Genomic DNA, 18,950 nt, shown 5'->3' on the forward strand with positions numbered 1-18,950 from the left:
AATAGATGCCTGTACAGCATATGTATGCAGTGCCCTTAGAGGTAAGAAGAGAGTGTCAGATCCCCTGTGACTGCAGTTACAAAAGTTGCTAGCCACCGTATAGGAACTGGGAGTTAGACTTGGCTCCTCTGGATCAGCTGCCACTCCTCTTACCCAGTGAACCATCTTTCCAGCCCTTGTGTTTTATCTGACATTTATAGAAAAGTTTATATCTTATAGATGAAAATATTTTGATCTGTTTGGTATCATAGATACCTTTTAGAATGTGATCAAAGCTATGTACGAATCCCCTAGGGAAACATTATTAACAGTTGGAGAGACAGCTCAGTCAGTAAAGGCTTGCAAGCCAGGGCCTGGATTTGAATTCCAGAATCCATGCTAAATAAACAAACAGACACTAACCATGGTGCTGCACGTTTGTAACCCCAGCTTCGTGGAGACAGAGACCAGCTTCCCTGCGTCTAGCCAGCCAGTCAAAACTTTAGCTCCAGGTGTGATGGGTTAGGAATTCGGTTGTCCTCCAGCCTGCCTGAGCACGCCCACTTGTGTACATACACACACAGGAGCACACACAGTGAAAGAGAAATACATATGGTGCAGCAGCTACACATCCCACCCAACCCCACCGGCAGCCACTGTCCACCGTCTACAATCTCCTGCCCTTCCATGTCCCTGTGTAGTAAGGCTTCAGCAGAAACTTGATCATCCACATTTTATTTTGCTGTTCTTTTCTACTTAGGTGTCTGTGAGGGGTGGGTTTGTTTTGTCTTGTCTTGTTTTAGAGCAAACCTTGCCTCAGAGCCCAGACTGCTTAGAGCTTCCTGCATAGGGCAGACTGGCCTCAATTTAAAGCTTGTAGTTCTCCTGCCTCATCCTCTCAAAGCTGGGATTCCTGCTGTACCCCACCACACCTGGCAGATTTTCCCTCTTACTATCATCTCAACTTGGTCTTACTCATTTACTTCTAAGATATTCTACAGTGGACAGTACTCTTTTTTTCTAGTAATGAAAAATTGGGTTTTCTATAATCACTGTTAGAAGCAAAGCTACAGCGGACAGCCTTACAATGGACAGTGACTTCTTGGGTGTATGTGTGTTTTTCTAGAATAGACTTAGAAATGGGGCCTGGGACCAGAAATGTATCAGTGTCTCAAGTTTGGGGGTGGCTACTCAGAGGCAGTGCTAGTAGAACATTGTTGATGCAGAACTCCAGCACATGCTAATGTCAGAAACATCAAGCATTGATCCCAAAATGGTTCCGAGTTGAGATTTTTGGATTCAGGTTGTTCAACAATGTTTAAGGTCACAAGCTGTAACTCAGTTCTCCAATGGTAGCTTAACAGCCAGATGTCCTCTGACTTAGCCGCCAGTCACTGTGAGTGGCCATTTCCCTAGGTCCTCACCGAGGTCTGTATTACTGCTTCCAAACAGGAAAAGTGGTTCTTAGACAAGTCACACGCAGTAGTGTCATCTCCCCTTGAGATTTTCAGAATGCTTTCCGAAGAATTAGGTAGAGGGCTTCTTATCACTGTGGTCAGACGCTTAAAATAACCATCTAAGGCCAAACTGAATATTAAATTTTGCACTTATTGATTTGTTTATAATAATGCAAATTAATAACCTTTGAGTTGCTTGCCTATGAATATTTTCCCCATAGAACACCTTTTTTTTTACATACTTTTGTATTTAGTAACAATATTTTAGGATAGAGTGATACTGCTTTTTGAAGAATTGAAGGGGTGTCAGTGTTGAGCCTGGTTCCCATATGTTTTGCTTTGCTTCCTTCGGGCCATAGCTGTGCCTAGTGTCTGGGCGCATGCTCTCCTCGGTTGTCACCAGCAGGCCTGCTTCACTCTGGCTACCTGCTATCTCTGAGGGCATAACTGTAGCCTAAATGAAGGACTCTTCGGCATACAGGACTGCTTCTGACACTGAAATTTACTGTGTCCCATTGGTAGAAAAGGGAGCGGGGAAGAAAAGACACCAATGTACCAAGACAGTAACTTCGTAAAGTAAACCAGATTGTCTCATGATTGACAGCCACGAGGTGAGAGTGTCTGGATGTCACTGTGACCGAGTTCGTGATCTGCCTATCCCGCCTAAGCACCGCTGTAATATCCAGTGACCTGAATGATTCAGTATTTTAGCTGGAGATAATCAGATTCCTATATGTTGTGTTATATTTATATTCAAGTTTTTCAGAGAACTGATAATTTAGAACTTGAAGCCATGAGATAATTTACCTAAATCCCTGTTCATGCTAGCTCACCATGCCTTCTCCTATGCCCGAGTACCTGAATGTGCACTACATTGGGGAGTCGGCCTCCAGACTGCTGTTCTTATCGATGCACTGGGCACTTTCCATACCTTCTTTCCAGGCGCTAGGGTGAGTGTTTTGAAGTCCTTGAATATAAATGTGATTTTTGTGGCACACATGTATTGAAACAAGTTTATTTGGGGAGGATTTATATGACAGTAGAGAAATGCTCCACCATTCCAGCCCTGTGACAGTTCATGGTAATTCGTGATAGCTAACCACCATTTTCTCTGTTACTTTTGTGTGGAAGAGTAGCTGTGTTTTATAGTTTGAACAGGTTAATAATCTGGGTAAGTGGAGAGGACCAACTGGCAATGGCCATAGCTCAGTGATAGGAGTGTCTGGGGGCTGGAGAGAGGTCCAGTGGTTAAGAACACTGTCTTCTCTTGCAGAAGACCCAGGTTCTATTCCCAGCACCCACCTGGTAGCCCACCACCTTCTTGACTCCAGGTTTCAGGGATTCTGATGCCCTCCCTCTGACTCTGCAGCTGGCACCAGGCATGTACATGGTACACAGACATACATGGTGGCAAAATACACAAGCACACATTTTTTTTTTTTTTAAGAAACATCGTATCAGAACTCAGGTCTGTCCAACCTCAGGGCCATGGGGCACATACAGTCAAGAATAGCTATAAATGCAGCCTAACAGAAAATGATATGGCGATATAGGTTTTTTTTGTGATGTATTTAATTTTATTTATTTATTGCAATTTGATGATGTGATCTTTGAGTGAACTTTGTAGATGGCAGTGCCTTGTACAGTGTCAAAGGCTAGGTTCTCTTATTAGGCAGTTGTCCCCACCCTACCCCCCAACAGCAACCTTGTTTCAGTATTTGTCCCAGGCATAGCATCAGCAAGCTATGTTTGCCTACATGGTCTGGTTTAGAATAAAGAGGTGATTATTTTCCAGTCATCTAAGTCTCCTCCCAAAGAAAGAAACAAAACTGTCCAGTGACCATTATACCAGCGCTTTGCCTGCATTCTGTTTTGAAGGAACCAAATGAAATGGAAAGTGCTCTGCTCCTAGAAACCAAACCGTTACAGAAGTTTGCCAACCCTTTGTTTAAAGTAACTGGCGTGTGACAGTGAAAGTGCCAAGCCTATTGTAGCCAACGGGTTTTGTTTCCTCACAGGATTCTCCTGACTGTGCAACCACGCTCTTTCCTACTTTCTTCATCTGTTTTCCCACTTGACATATACACGTAACTACCCTTCCTATCACTCAATACTTTGACTATAACTGAGCAACACATGAGCCCTGATCCCAAGGACATAGCTGACACCATGATTGGGTTCCTAGATAATCAGCGATCAATAATTTCACAGGGCAGAGGCCTGATTTTGAGCATGTAACCTTTGAATGAGTCTTCTCTGTTGGTCTCAGAAAAACTTATATTCAACTTTTTAGTAATCTTCCAACAGTTTTTAAGAAAATAAAATATGATACAAATACATTAGCATGTTGACATCTTATGATTTGTTAGGCACTAAATGCCATAGCCAAGCTGGTCACTGACACTTAGTCCAGGAAAGCAACTTAGAGCTGTACCCGCCTCCCTGGATAAACTGCACGATTTTAGAAAACAATTGGAGGACTGATCTGAACTCTTTCAATTAGTCACACCACCATTGCTTTTAAATACTTCTGTTGAATGTACTTACCCTGTGGAAACAGCCGGGATGTTCAAGAAACCATGAGTAAGGCCTGAGGTTTCTGCTTATAGAATAATTAATTTTACAGTGGCAGCCACTTGTCTCTGTGCTCTGTATTGGAAATCAGTTTCTGTGCAGCAGCCACAGAACTCTTAATTAGGCTGGCTGTGGAGCTAACATTCCAGGCCATTAGCTGCTACATAAACTCTCACTTTCTATCTCTGCCTAGATAATCTTTAAATCCTTTTTACGGGTTGACTTGATCAGATAAGAGCTGGATGCTAATGGTGGGAAACTCTGCTGTGTGGAGATAAATCTGACTGACTCGGGGGCTGGATTTTTCTGGCTGTATACAGAGATCATCCACAAACTCGAGTTTTACAGAGAGGCTCAGACAACAGTGGTCAGGCACGTTTGCTCTGATGACTTAGTGAGTCGGGGATTGGTTAGTGTCCTCATTTGTATTTTAAAAGGCTTCTATATTTAGTAGGAATGTTGGTTTTCTGTTCAGGATCTGTAGTTTAATGTGTAGGAAGTTCATTCTACATGGTTTTGGGGTTCCTCAGATGAAGAAGCTGGGGCTAGCTGGTGTAACTTGACTATAGAATAGGCAGCAGTGGGCCTGTCCACTCTGAGGAGTTATTTTATTTTATATTTGTGTGTGTGCATTACCAGGCACACATGTGGAGATCAGAGGACAACTTGGGGAAGTCAGTTCTCTCCTGGTTTCAGGGTCTGGAGTCACGTCATCAGCTCAGCAGTGAGCACTTTTATCTGGAGAGTTATCGCACAGCCTCTTCTACCCTGAGCTTTTTTCCAACAGGGTCTAGCCCAGTCTAACCTCACACTCCTGTCAATCCTCCTGTCCTTGGGCTCCTGGGTGCTGGGATTGTAGGCTTGTGCTACCATGCCCGACTCTGCCTGGATTCTTAGAACCAAAAGTTCCAGGCCACCACCATTTGCCACGGCCGTCTTTGTCATGCATAATAGGTGCTAATGGTGACTGTGATAGTCACTTATTTCCTATCAGAAGTAAATGGTTTATTTGTGTGTTGACTCCTGTGTCTCTAGACCAGGTTACCTGAGTTTCCATATCTCTAAATTAGGAACAGAAACAAGTGCTTAGGAGCAGGGCTGTAACTGAGATGCTGAGGCTAGACTGGACCCTGTGCTTGCTAGCTACACATAATAGCATTTGTCTCTGTTCTTCTAGGAACCCTCCTCTTACAGGAATGCTTGTTGCTTTCTTCTCTCTCTCTCTCTCTCTCTCTCTCTCTCTCTCTCTCTCTTAAATATGGAATGCTTCACAAATTTGCATGTCATCCTTGCGCAGAGGCCATGCTAATCTTCTCTGTAGCGTTCCTTTTTTTTTTTTTTTTAAGATTTATTTATTTATTATATGTAAGTACACTGTAGTTGTCTTCAGATACACCAGAAGAGGGCATCAGATCTCATTACGGGTGGTTGTGAGCCACCATGTGGTTGCTGGGATTTGAACTTCGGACCTTCGGAAGAGCAGTCGGGTGCCCTTACCCACTGAGCCATCTCACCAGCCCCCCTTTTTTTTTTTTTTTTTTTTTTAGTACATGTGCTGCCGAAGTGAGCACTGCTTTCTTCTCTTAATGTAATGGCCTTTTTCAAATCATTTAAACAACACAGTACCAGGATTTGAGAGTACTTTTTTGTCATTGACCATAATGGTAGCTTTTTAGGTTTGTTTTTTTGGTGGGGGGTGGGGTTGTTTGTTTGTGTTTGATTCAGAGTCTTGCTATGATTCCAGGATAGCCTTGAACTCACTATGTGGCTCAGGTTGGCCTTGAACTCCTGCTCCTCTTTTGTCAGCTTCCCAAGTGCTGGGATTATAGTCACCCCCCCACCCCATCTCTAGTTGGATTTTTCTTTGCAATAAATAGATGGATATCCTCCTGAAATTGATTTCTACAGTTAACCCCTTGCCTTTCTCTCTGGCAATAGACTAATGCAGTGGCCTACTCTAGTTGCCCCCCTCCAGATCCTTGTTTCAATGTTTCTCCTCCTCTGCACTGAATCCAAGCTGTTCTCTGGGCTTTCTCCACAAGGTCAAGGTGTTTCCAATACAAGGGTAGCCCAGGCCAACTCTGATTTTTTTTTTCCTAGCTATTTTTACTTTCCTATGTTCACTGGATATCCTAGTGACTTTTCTATTGCTTTGATAAAACTCCATGACCAAGTCAACTTATAGAAGAAAAAAGTTTGGAATGGGGATGGGGGGGGTGTCTTATGTTTTCTGAGGTTTCGATTCCATGAGTCCATGACCATCATGACAGGAAGGACACCACACTAGCCAGGCAGGTATGGTGCTGGAGCAACATCTGAGCGCTTATTCTTGAGCCTCAAGCAAGAGGCACAGAAATACTGGGAATGGCTTGGGACTTTTGATTGATGTCTACTCCTGTGACATACCTCCTTCAATAAGGCCATACCTCCAGCTACTTCCAGTTGTGGACCTAGTATTTAAACATATGAGCCTAGGGGGTCTATTCTCATCCGAACCACCATACTATTTAACTACCTCAGTTAGCTGTTTTCTTTTTATAATCAGAGGTTAAGATGACAGCTAGTTTGCTTTTGACTCTTCATGATGCCTAAAGTCACCCTGAAGCATAGAACCATAAAGTAAAACCTTCTCTCCAGAAATAACTAACCCAAGAGTTCAGTGTCCTGCCAGCCCTTTCCAGGCTATGGTTATCACACATCCAAACACCATCACATATTGGCACATGCTATTCTTAATGTCACATGACACTATCAGGCTTCCTGCGTCTCGTGTCTGAGTTCCCTCTGTTCTTATGGGAGCATTACAGCTTCCATATGCATCTCTACCCATGGACACGGGCTGTTGCCAGCTTCTTTATTCTATCCAGGGCCACCAAGCACATCTTGTCAGTGTGTATTAGTGTTTCCATTAAACAAGTTCTTCCCAGTGGGACTGCTGTGTCTTTGAAGGCATGTGTGTTAGAATCTGTTCCCAGGAAGCTTGACCACTTATGCTTACCTCTGCAGTGGACCAACGATGCCCTTCCCCTCCCTGTTCTTGATTCTGGCTCTTATCATTTCTGACAACTGAACATAGTGTCTTCTTCTTTTCCTTGACTTTCACTGGGATAGATTTCTCTTGACTACTTCCTGTGTGAATGTTTAAAAATTCTGGTTGTCTTTGCATTTGAGAGTTCCTTTAAAGTTTATTTCACAGCCAGTTTCTTCTGATGGCAGACCATCCTTCCCACATACTGAAATAAAATTCTCACCCAAGTTATTCCCAGGAGGAAAAACTGCTTTGTAAACTCTTGGGTGTTTTTTTTTGTTTTGTTTTGTTTTGTTTTGTTTTGTTTTGTTTATTTGTTTGTTGGTTTGTGTGAGACAGCGTCTCACATGGTTTGTGTGAGACAGCGTCTCACATTGTAGCGCAGACAAGCCAGGAACTCATTCTGCAGCCCAGGCTGACCATCTACTCACACAATCCTCCTGCCTCAGCCTCCCACGTGCTTTGTGCATATCCATGCACCACCCAATCCAGCTTCTTTGTAAATGCTATCTAGCCTTTGTGGCTCTTTATTATTATCTCTGATGTGGATGTGCTGAGTATGCTTAAGCATGCCAGGAGCACAAAGCTGTAAGTTTCTTTTTTTGTTACATTTTAATTGATGTGTTTGGGAGATGGGGGCGAGCATGGCATAGCACACACGTGGAGGTCAGAGGGCAACATGCAGTAGTAAGTTCTCTCCTGCTACTGTGTGGGTCCCGGGGATCGGCAGATGCTCCAGTTTGATGACAAGCACTCTTACCTTTGGACCATCTTGCCGACGCCTTGTGGCAATTTCAAGAAGGAAACAATTTATGTGCAGTCATCAGGACAAGCATGGTCTTAGCAGCACAACCTTACTAACTTGAATCATTTTTTAAAAAGGGAAGAAATCTTTCCATTTAATTATCTTATAAAAATACTGATTTGGTTTGAAGATTTTTTTTCTTGTAAAAAGACCCACACTTACAGCTTCTCTGTCTTTTTAAAGTGCTCACTTCTGCCTGTTCTCCATATCCTCAAAGATAAAAGGAGAGTCAAACAAACATAAAAGCAAAAGGCAGAGTTTTTTTCTATGTGCCATGTACTTAGAGCTGTTCACTGCAGTGCAGAAATGCATAAGAGAACTTTTTACCTGTGGGTAGTGTGGCAAACAGACCCCTAACACTACTAAGTAGGAAGCTAGGAAATCTGCCCGAACTCTGACTGGATGGACAGGTAAGCACCAAAGGGGCCTGGAAAGGAGAGAGGCGTGTTCTAAGAGGGTATTTCTTCAAAGAAACAAGTTCTGAAGCCAGATGTCATGGTACACGCCTGACATCCTAGTACTGGGGAGGCTGAGGCGAGAGGAAAGTGCATTCCAAACCATCAAGGTGAAACTGTGCCTCAAGCAAAAGTCAGTCAATAAATACACAACTGTAAGTCCCCTGCCCGGGGATGTGACTCATGGCCCTGTGGTCAGTGTTTAATCCTCAGCAGCACAACAAGGACATCTCCCATCTCGCCCTCAAAGGAGCGGGTTTGTTAACTGGATAGATAATTAAGTAGAGAAAGGACATTCAGAGGAGGCAGGACCGTATTTAGAAATGCATCCAATACTACTGAACACTGAGCATCACCGGAAGTCTTCCTGTAGCTGTTCCTATGAACTGGCTAATTGATGGTGGGCTAGTTGGGATTCAGCTTCCTAGGTGCTCTTCTGTCAACTGTACAAAGCCCAGAATTTTCAGGTATATGCCCATGGGTCTTCTAGAATAGTTGTAATTTGGTGATTTTTATTTATTTATTTGTTTATTTATTTATTTTAATTTGGTGATTTTTTTAAGTATACCATTCAATGTGAAGTTTCTATCTGATGTATGTCTTTGTGTCTGTTTTTACTAGGCAGGAGAACAGCATATCACTGGTAAAAGCGTATTGGAATGAGCTTTTTACCCTTGGTCTTGCCCAGTGCTGGCAAGTGATGAACGTGGCAACTATATTAGCAACGTTTGTCAACTGTCTTCACAGTAGCCTTCAGCAAGGTAAAAACACACCTTTATTTATTAAGTTTTCATGGATATACAAGGAGCTATGGCCAAAGTTAGATATGGTGATGATTGTATTGCTGTTTTACCTTCATTTGGTAAACACACTACTCATCCAAAGTATTTTTAAATTAGAAAGACACCATTAAGGCAGTGTATTTAAGTCTGAAAAGCTTGGAAGTCAAGTTTTCATCACTAAAACATAACACCTGAGGCTGGGTTATCAATCAGTGTCTCCAGGAGAGAATACATTTGATATGCCAAAGATTCCAAACTTGCTTCAAATGACCTGTCTCCCAAGAATGAGTCTAACTGTAAAGACGTTAATCCCCCTTATAAGGCTTGCATCCCAGCCTCACTGCTTTAGCAACCAGATTCCAACATGTATTCTGGCAGGGACCACCCACCACATTGTATGGGTACATAAACGTCCATGGAGATTTGCCTGTAGGTAAAGAATGATCAAATACTTCTGCGCGTGGACCTCTCTCCCAATTCTAAAGCTATATTTTTTCCCTAATAACCCCTAGAGTCACATGATGAGCTGGTCTTGAATCAGTTCCCATGGGCCTATTGTCTCATCTGAATAGAATGGGAACGTGTGGGCACAGTGGTACCAGGAAGAACTGGTCTAGGAAGGTGCAAGTTCAAGGCCGTCATGGGCTAGAGAGCCAGACGTTTATGCAGACGTGGTCTCACTGTACACACCTGGCTGTCCTGGAGCATCATAGGTGTCACCTACCTCTGCCTCCTGAGCACTTAAGACATGGTGGGACGTGCCACCATGCCCAGCAGCCAAAAGCAGCTTTGAAAGAAGAGAGAATTGGAAAGTCATGGAGTCCTTACTTTTTTATTTATTTATTTTCTTCATGCTTCATCTGAGGAAGCAAAGAATACGTAACTTAAAAAACATTTTGAAAATGGCTGAGCAATTAAAATTCTGCTGCTTTCAAGCTCAGGAATAATTTATACATTTTTAGTCCCTTAGCACATTCTATTTTTCATTGTTTTCTTTTGTTTTGTACTTTTGGTTAGTATTAGTTTTTTTCAAGAGAACGCGTCAGTGTCTTCTTGAGATTCCCTTGCCTTCAACACCCCATAACCCACCCCACATGCTAGCCAACAGGCATGAGCTAACTACTCATTACTCCAGGCATTATCTCCTCTTTGTCCCTCCCTCCCTCCCTCCCTCCCTCCCTCCCTCCCTCCCTCCCTCCCTCCCTCCCTCCCTCCTCCCTTCTTTCTTTTCCTTGTTCATACAAGGGACAGAGTCTCACTTTGTAGTCCCCAGCTCACCTAGAACTCACTGTGTATCTTAGTCTTGTATTAAGCTACACTCCTGCCTCAGTGCGGTGATTGGAGGTCTGCACCACTGATGCTTTTTTCCTTCACAATATTTTAAACTCATCTGCTTCCTCATAAAGGGCTGAGATCCCTCATAAACCTCGCCTATGGGAAAGCGCCCAGAAGGCAGAACCACGCCCGCTTCTGAGCCCTGGTCCTGAATCCTTCTCTGGCTTCTGTGTTCCACAGCACTCCTTCGGGAAAGCTGAGGTCCATGACACAGTTGGGGTGTGTTTTACACAGACCCCTGATAAATCAGTTATGTTTTTCTCAACTTTTCTTTGGTCTAAGCAATGTGTTTTGCTCCACTTTTGTTTTTATTATACTAGAGTTTCTAATTTTTGAAACTGAAAATTTTTTTTCTCATTAATTTTTCAAATGATATAAGCTTAAATAAAATCCTGTTATAAACATTTGAGTCTTTTGTACTTTGGGCTTTTTTTTTTTTGATTGGTTTTATTTTGTTGTTATTGTTTGTTGTTGTTGTTCTTTGTTTCTTTTGAGTCAGAATCTCTTCTGGCCCCAGATCCTTAAGTATCAAAGGATGACCTTGAACTGATGGTAGGACTAAAGGTGCACACCACCGCACCAGGCCTTTTGCAGTGCTAGGCATCAAATTAGGGCTTCCTAAATGCTAGATAATTGCTCTACTAGTTTGAGGGACAGCCTTGGCCCTCTTTGAACTTGGGCTGTGGTTTTTGTTTTTGCTTTTGTTTTTGTTTTTCCCAGACAGATTCCTCCGCATCTAAAGGGGCGCCCCAGACGGGAACGCTTTGGGTTTCTACTTCCTTTTTCTTGAGGGAGCACTATCAGAAGGTTAGCTCTTAGCTTCGGCCCTCTCTTTTGAGAGATTCTGAGTTTGAAGTTTCAGTCTGTAAAGAGGTTGATCACATCCCATACTAATGGCAAACCGAGAAGGGAAGTGCGTGAGGATGGCCAAACACTTCAGATGGCAATTGGAAGTATGCGTTTGTGTTTTAAAGATAAAATGTCCCCGGAAAGGAGGAAGTCGTTGATGGAGCACATCTTCAAGCTACAGGAGTTCTGCAACAGCATGGTTAAGCTCTGCATCGATGGGCATGAGTACGCCTACCTCAAGGCCATCGTCCTCTTCAGTCCCGGTACAGAAGCACATCCTTACAGTTCCTTCCTCATCTATTTAGTGAGACAGGGTCTCGGCCAAGTAGCCCAGACTCGACCTGCACTCTTAGCAGTCCTTCTGCCTCAGATAACCAATACAGATTACAGATATACACCACCATTCCCAGGACTGGTGTGTCTCATTAATGTATTTGATGGTGTGGAAACATGGGTGCTCTCCTCCACTGCAGGTAGGAGTGCAGAATGGTGCAATCGCCAGGGGCAAGAGCTCAGCACCTGCTGAAAACATTAATCTGAGGCCAGCGTTGGTTAAATGAGACCCTGGCTCAAAACAACACCTAGGAAAGTAAAACTGGTGGAATGGCTCGGCTCAGCCAGCGCTTGCTGCCAACCTTGGAATGCAGGTGCAAATCCCTGGGACCCACAAGGAAAAGGACGGACTCTTGTGAGACTCTGGCCTCCAGAAATGCACATGCACTGTGGTATATGTGCCTGCATACGTACACACACACAGAAGGCAGATGGGTATAATATATATGTAATATATGCATACAGTGGAATCATGTTAGCTCAAAATGCAGTGAAGTTTTGATATAAACTACAACAGGATGAAAAGATGCTAACCAATGACGCTACTCATATAGGCACACATAATAATCCCATATAAGCAAATGTGAGGAAGAGTGTAAATTAGTCATTTGTAGAATCAGGGAGTGGGGAGCTGGGGACTGATTGCTACTGGTTGCCAGATTGCTTTAGAGTCATAAAATGCCCCATAGTTACATTGTGATGAGTGTAAAACTCTGAAGATGCTAAAAATCATTTAATTTTGTACTTTAAATCTGATGTTAAGGATATCAGACATCTGCACAGAGAATCAGTAGAGCACATAGGCTTGTATTATTTGAGTTCTTAGGTCCGTATCATTAGGCTCTATTAAAGCCAGAATGTAAGACCACTGTTGCTGTATCCAGGGTTCGTTACATTCTCAGGGTCAGATGGAAGCTGCAGACATGGCAAGATGGGCCTCTTGCTTTCCTTCCAGCGTCTAGTTTTCTGTCAGTAAAGGGGCCTCGAACTCCAGTTTGTGAATAGGGGAAATGCACAGTCCTTGAGGGTCTGTGCCTCCACTCCACAGGTATTCTTTCTGTTCCTATGTGTCCTAATAAAATTATCCAAGCGAGCCTGCTTCTTCCTCTCAGTGCTATGAGTAAGATAATTAAACCTTGTGCACTATTGAATGTTTCACACAAGCCCAGGGCTGGGACTCGGGAGAGGGCAGGCCATGTGCTTCACATGAGCCAATAATCTGTATTTCTATTTTTACTCATTTCCTTTATTTTCTTTGTGGCACTGGGGATCCAGCATAGGCCCTTATACAGGACAGGCAATAGCTTTACCAATGAGACACACTTGAGCCCACGTGTATATCCATTTGATCATAACCAACTTGCCGATTTTATTTTTCTTTGGGTAAAATTGAAAAGTTAAGCTATAAATTGATGGTATTACTTTAAATATTTCTATTTTGTGAAATATGACTATCAAAACGTTTTGTAGATTATGTCATGTTCCTTCATTATGAATTTCTGATAGAAATATAAAAATGTTTGTAATTCTTAATTTCATAAATACTTTTAAAGTTGGCCATATCTGGGTGGCTCCTTGACAAACACAACATGCAAATATTTCATGGATTATGGGTGCTTTTAAATTTAGTCTTTTAGGTTATTTTATGTTGTTGAATGCAAAATGGTAAAAAAAAAAAAAGGAAAGAGAGAGAGAGAGAGAAAAAAAAGAAAGAAAAGAGAAGAGAAAAGAAAAAGCTAAACAAAAACCATTACACTGCTTTTGAGAAAAAATATTAGTAGTACACAGTGGTCTGGTTTTTATTAGATGTGATGAGTTCCTTCTGGCTACAAGACACTGTTGGTGTATTCAGCAAGCACTTATGGAATAAAGGAACAAAACACTGTATGTGGGGCATCTCTGTCAAATGAACTGTTTGATCCTCTGTCCTCTGCCTCCCTGTCCCATGAATTATTAAATGAACACTCAGAACTGGAATACCTATATTCTTTTATATCATATTCCTTAGATCACCCAGGCCTGGAGAACATGGAGCTAATTGAGAGATTTCAGGAAAAGGCTTATGTGGAATTCCAAGATTATATCACCAGGACATATCCAGATGACACCTACAGGTACCTCCAAGCAGTTCATTGAAAAAATTTTAGGAGGGTTTTGAGAAGGGTTTCATGTAGCTTACTTTGACCTTGAACTTACATACAGCTAAGGCTTGCCTTCAAACCCGATCCCCCTGCCTCTGCCTCCAGATTGCTAGGATTATACATAGGCATGTGGCACCATGCCTGACCTAAAAGCTTTTTAGTAAATCTATTCTCTATCAGTATTTTCCATTTTAAGAGTAATTTAATGTTTCAGTTAACTGTGACCTTTGAAATGGGTAATGCTTTTGAAGGCCGTAATGTGATGGTCGAAGCAGCTTAGTGTTAGAACTTGCTTAATATGTGTGAGGTCCTGGGTGACCACCTCATCACTCCCAGTGAAGAAGGTTCCAAGGCTGCAGGTTAGTGGTGACACACATACAAGGCTCTGGGTGTGCTCTCCCACACAGAGGGGGAAACCAGCTGTTAGCAGGTGTCACCTGCAATACTTAATGAGCACTCGCTCTAAATCAGTGATTCTCAACCTGTGGGTCACGACCCCTTTGAGGGCAGAATGACCTCTTGCAGGGTTCACATTATCAGATATCCTGCGTATCACATATTTACATTACAATTTATAATAGCTCAATTAACAAAGCAGAATTACAGTTATGAAGTAGCAATAAAATAATTGTGTGGTTGGGGGTCACCTCAACATGAGGAACTGTATTAAAGGGTTGCAGTGTTCAGAAGGCTGAGAACCACTGCTTTATTTAAATAGAGAGGGTGAGAAACTGTCTCAAGGATGCAGGATTGTCAGAGCCTAGCCTCACCCACGCAGTTGAGTTGTAGATCCCAGCTTCTCAGATGAAATAATTTTATTTGTAAAAAGAGAGGAAAAAATGAGAAATTAAAACACTCTTAACTGTATATAATTAACTTTGAAATAATAGCTTGTGGTAATCCTTCCAAGTCCTTTCTTGCCAGTGTTCTTTGGGTGGGAGAGAATTTTCCTTTCTTATTTTTATAAAAATAGCCACCCACGTCTGGGGGATCAGCCACATCAATCTGTGGTCAATCTCAGACAAAACACATGAAACAAGGAATCTAGAGATTATCCATGCATTCTAGCTGGCATGCCATTATGAGTAGCAGTGTCCTGGTCTCTTATTTTGCCACACCTTCCATTACATTACGCCTTTGCCTGGCACGTCCCTGCTGCACAGACTGCTCGTGTGTTCAGCACTGGCAGTCTACCTCAGCTGTCAGATGCTCCTGAACTCAGTGTATGTCTAACCCGTAACTCCTGCTTTCCTTTCCGATGGCCCAGAGCACAAGAGTAAGGATGCTTTCTCCGTTTCTTACGTCCCTGCTTATTCAGAAGTCGGTCCCCTTGAACAGTGCTTTTTCATTTCATTTCCTCACAAGCTAATGGTCTACCTTTATGAACTTACTCCCAAACCTAGAATTGGACAGGAAGCAATCCTTCATCTTCACACCAGCTCTGTGAAACGCCTGGAGGAAGTAAGGGGCAGTTGAGTCACTGTTTGAGACCAGTGGCCTTTTTCTCTATCCACGCTTGTTATAATAGTATCAGTTATCTGTTACGTCATTTCGATTACGTCATTACGTCATTTCTAGGATTGTGTGTGTCTGTCTATGTCTGTGTCTCTTTCTCTGTGTCTATGTGTATCTGTTTGTCTAGGTATGTCTGGATCTGTTGTGTCTATATGTATCTCTGTGTCTGTTAGTGTGTCTATGGGTGTTTGTGTGTGTGTCTTTCTATGTCTGTGTCTCTGAAGAGTTGTCTATGTATATCTTTGTGTCTAAGTGTATCTGCCTGTGCCTATGTGTGTGTAATCTACCCATATGTGTGTCTGTACCTGTGTCTGTGTGTCTGTGTGTATGTATGTGTCTATGTCTGTGATTTCAAAAGAAAAGATTTTTTGAGCCTCCTGTGTTCTGATAATATAAAGCATTGTTCTTCCCCTCTGAAGTTGGGAAGCTGTTCTCGAGTGTACCTAACCTGTGGTTTAATACTGTAGTCCCACGGTTCTTGCAGCCAGGCAGGGACTGTGTGGTGGGGCAGTTCAGAGCAAGGCTTTGCTGTGCAGGGGTCAGTATGCTGTAGATGGCAGCCCTGCCACTCTAAGCCTTGGCATTCCAAACTACTCGTCTTCGTTTTGAAACTTGGATCTCTATTATTTCACATGGGTGCTTTGCATTCTGCTCAGTCTCTTTTGACTTTGCCTGTCTCCGCTTCCTCTTTCAGGCTGTCGCGATTACTTCTCAGACTGCCCGCCTTGCGGCTGATGAACGCTACCATTACTGAGGAGTTGTTCTTCAAAGGTCTCATTGGCAACGTACGGATCGACAGTGTTATCCCACACATTTTAAAAATGGAGCCTGCAGATTACAACTCTCAAATAATTGGTCACAGCCTTTGAGAGCTGAGGTCACCCCGCTATGAACTAAGTTTACTGTTCCTTCTCGGGACACAAGAAACCAAATGGAGCTGTTGCTTCCAGGGAGTCTGCGAATAGTAACTGTAAGAGTAACCAAAATTGAAAGTATTTTTCTTTTGGATTCCTTAAGAAGAAATCAAGCGACCAGGCAGGGGTCAGGAAATATACTACCCTGTCTGTCCTCTAGGGATGATTTAAAAAGGTACTGGGCTGCTCTTGGTGAGGATGACACCTAAGACTGTCTCCTCCTGACCATCTACACTAAGCTTTCTCATTCTATTTTATAAAACAAATAAACTAGTCTTTTCCCCCCTGAATTGCGTTCTCTTCCTGTTTAATTCCATTGAGCCAGAACATTAATAATTAAACACCTAAGCAGGGACTTCTTACATCTTACTTATCCATAATCATTTTAGTTACCAGGTCAAAGGTTATCTTATGCTCACTTATATAATGATAATATCAGAGCTATAGGAAGTAAGAAATGAATATATATATACATATATATATATATATGTATATGCTTTTATAAACATCAAGCATATAACACTCTCGTTGCTGGCAATGAGACACAAGCCATTTGTATTTTCTTTCATAGTGTAGTAGATTATTAGTTATAAGCACTTTTATTCATTGCGGTAGAAAATTAGTCTTGAGAATAAGATGGGGATCCTGTTTTAAATTTGGGGGTTTACTGTGTTTTAAACATAGTACAGACTGCCCCCAGGATGTATTAGTATTTTAGAATGGATACTAAAGTAGTTGCTTTTTTCATTCCACAGAAAGCATCTATCCTCTTCTCAGACGGGGGTTCAGCTTTTTCACCCTGCCCTGGCCTTTAGCCGTTTTTATTGGGTCCTTTTTAAAAAAACTCACCCAGTTTGCTAAGTAATGCAATTATCAAAGCCAATATGGTTCCAAGGTGAGTTAAATAATTCAAGCAATTGATAATTCATAAAGGCAAAAGACTCTGCACTGATTCTTTTCCCTGCAGAGCCGAGGAAGGCTGCTCTAACAACCTCAAGTTTCATTATTTGCTACAACCAAAGCATTTTAGACTCCTCAGTCTTCCACACCAATATGACAGGCATCAGTCGCTCTTTGTACTGATTTTATAATGGATTCCTTTAGTAAATCTGTTCATCTATTTGTTGATCTTCTCCCCCCATCTCTCCTCTTCCCTTTCTTCTTTCTCCCTCTCCCTCTCTCCGTCCTTCTTTTCCACATCTCTGTTTTGTTTTCTTGAGACAGGATCTTGCTACCCAGCCCAAGCTGAACTCAAGTTTGCCGTTATCTTCCTGCCTCCCACTCCCCGTTGCTGGGATTATAGACATGCACCACACGCTGGTATTTATTTTTCAAACACAGAGATTTTATTGCAGTTAGATTACATTCTTTATTATTAATAAAAAGTTTTGCTGAATTTTTCTATGGGGGGTGGTGGATTTTACTACTAACAGTAGTAACAAAAAGTTTAAAAGTGTAGTCTTGCAAATGTTACCAACTTACTAGGAGGGCTTTATTTCCTGTTTCATCCTGTCAACAGTTCTATTTATAAGAAGCTGCCAGGGAATAGTGCATAGAGCATAAAATGCTCACGCAGAAAGTCTCAGTAGGGCATGTGTAACCTGCATCCCAGCACATCTGTAGATGACGATGTCATATCACAGTGTCAAAATGTTGGCTCCTTTGATACCTTTATCATCTCAAGATAATAAGCCAAGGATTCACCAAAAAAAAAAAAGTGTCCTAATGGTTATTTCTTTGAGATATTTTTCCTGATGAAATTTGTAGTTACATTGGGAAGTCTTTTTAAAACTGTATTAAAATGTGACTTGCATTACAAATTTCTGTATCCTGTCAATGTATTTTATTTCAATGACCTATTTATTTGGTGATTGGATGCCCTCTGCGTCATAGGGCATCCCAGTGGGAGAGCTTGTGCTTAGGTTAGCATTTACAAGGCCCTAGGTTCAGTCTCCAGCAGTAGAAGGGAGAAAAATCATATAAGCATTTTAAGAACAAAAATAATGGCAAGATGGCTTAGAGGGTCAGAGCACTTTCTGTGGAAATGCAGCTATCTGAGTTCAGTCTCTTTCCTTTGTGCTCCCCACACACACATGGAGTTTAAGATTATATAAACAAAGAAAACCTGCATCGATTTGAATAAGTACATAAAGCATAGAGAATATGATTTAACTAGTTTACTGTTACATCTGTGTAACAGTACATTTACATGTACATATACATATAAAATGTAGTCAAGAAGCAAGAGCATCAAGTCTAGGTAATAGTTGGGAAGGGAGGAGGAAGGTGCAAACGGGGAAGGATATAGAAGGGGCTTCAAAACTATTGGCAGTATGTCAAGCATCAAGGTTTTGCGGTTAGCCACCCCAAACCTACCAGTTAGAAGTGTGCATTTTCACATGAATGTATAATACAGACAGAGGTGGTCAGGGACAACCTATCTCCATTCAGTCAGAACAGGGGTCTGGCAGAAATCATGGGTTTAAATCTCTGTAGTCACTGAGTATTAGTGGCTGTTAGCTGGGACTTGCAGTGGGACAGAATCTGGGCATGGCCAGAGTCTCTCTGTTCTGCTCCTTACTGCCTACTGGCTGTGTTCTAAGGGAAAGAGCTGGAGGCCAATTTGCCTTCTATCCTGCTATCAGAAGTCTCCTGTGACTCCCCTGCATTCTAGTCATCAAAAAACATACATATTGTGAGGAATATGTAAAGACACACAGGGCTTGGAAACAATATGCAAATAACGCAAAATATTTTTAAAATGAAATTAAGAATATTAGCTG

General features: G+C 42.1%; 1 protein-coding gene and 1 non-coding gene across 5 annotated transcripts in view; one reads left to right on the forward strand and one right to left on the reverse strand.

Moving 5' to 3' along the window:
* The window catches only part of Nr2c1 (nuclear receptor subfamily 2, group C, member 1), a 49,675-nt gene extending 31,688 nt beyond the window's left edge, over positions 1 to 17,987 (forward strand). The window contains exons 11-15 of one of the 4 annotated variants that reach the window (XM_030245065.1): positions 2,265 to 2,386; positions 8,920 to 9,059; positions 11,390 to 11,527; positions 13,606 to 13,711; positions 15,948 to 16,457. In XM_030245065.1, the coding sequence (XP_030100925.1) occupies positions 2,265 to 2,386; positions 8,920 to 9,059; positions 11,390 to 11,527; positions 13,606 to 13,711; positions 15,948 to 16,122 (681 nt within the window). In that variant the 3' untranslated portion in view covers positions 16,123 to 16,457. Of the gene's footprint in view, positions 1 to 2,264; positions 2,387 to 8,919; positions 9,060 to 11,389; positions 11,528 to 13,605; positions 13,712 to 15,947 lie in introns of all 4 variants that reach the window. The other 3 variants (NM_011629.3, XM_006513592.3, XR_001779515.2) reach the window with 3 other exon arrangements.
* Gm26122 lies at positions 5,263 to 5,366 on the reverse strand. The gene has a single exon (XR_003949161.1). It is a non-coding gene; the product is annotated as a U6 spliceosomal RNA (small nuclear RNA).
* Positions 17,988 to 18,950: the final 963 nt, after the last annotated feature.

The sequence above is a fragment of the Mus musculus genome, chromosome 10, assembly GCF_000001635.26.
Source record: "Mus musculus strain C57BL/6J chromosome 10, GRCm38.p6 C57BL/6J".
Classification (NCBI taxonomy): Eukaryota; Metazoa; Chordata; class Mammalia; order Rodentia; family Muridae; genus Mus; species Mus musculus.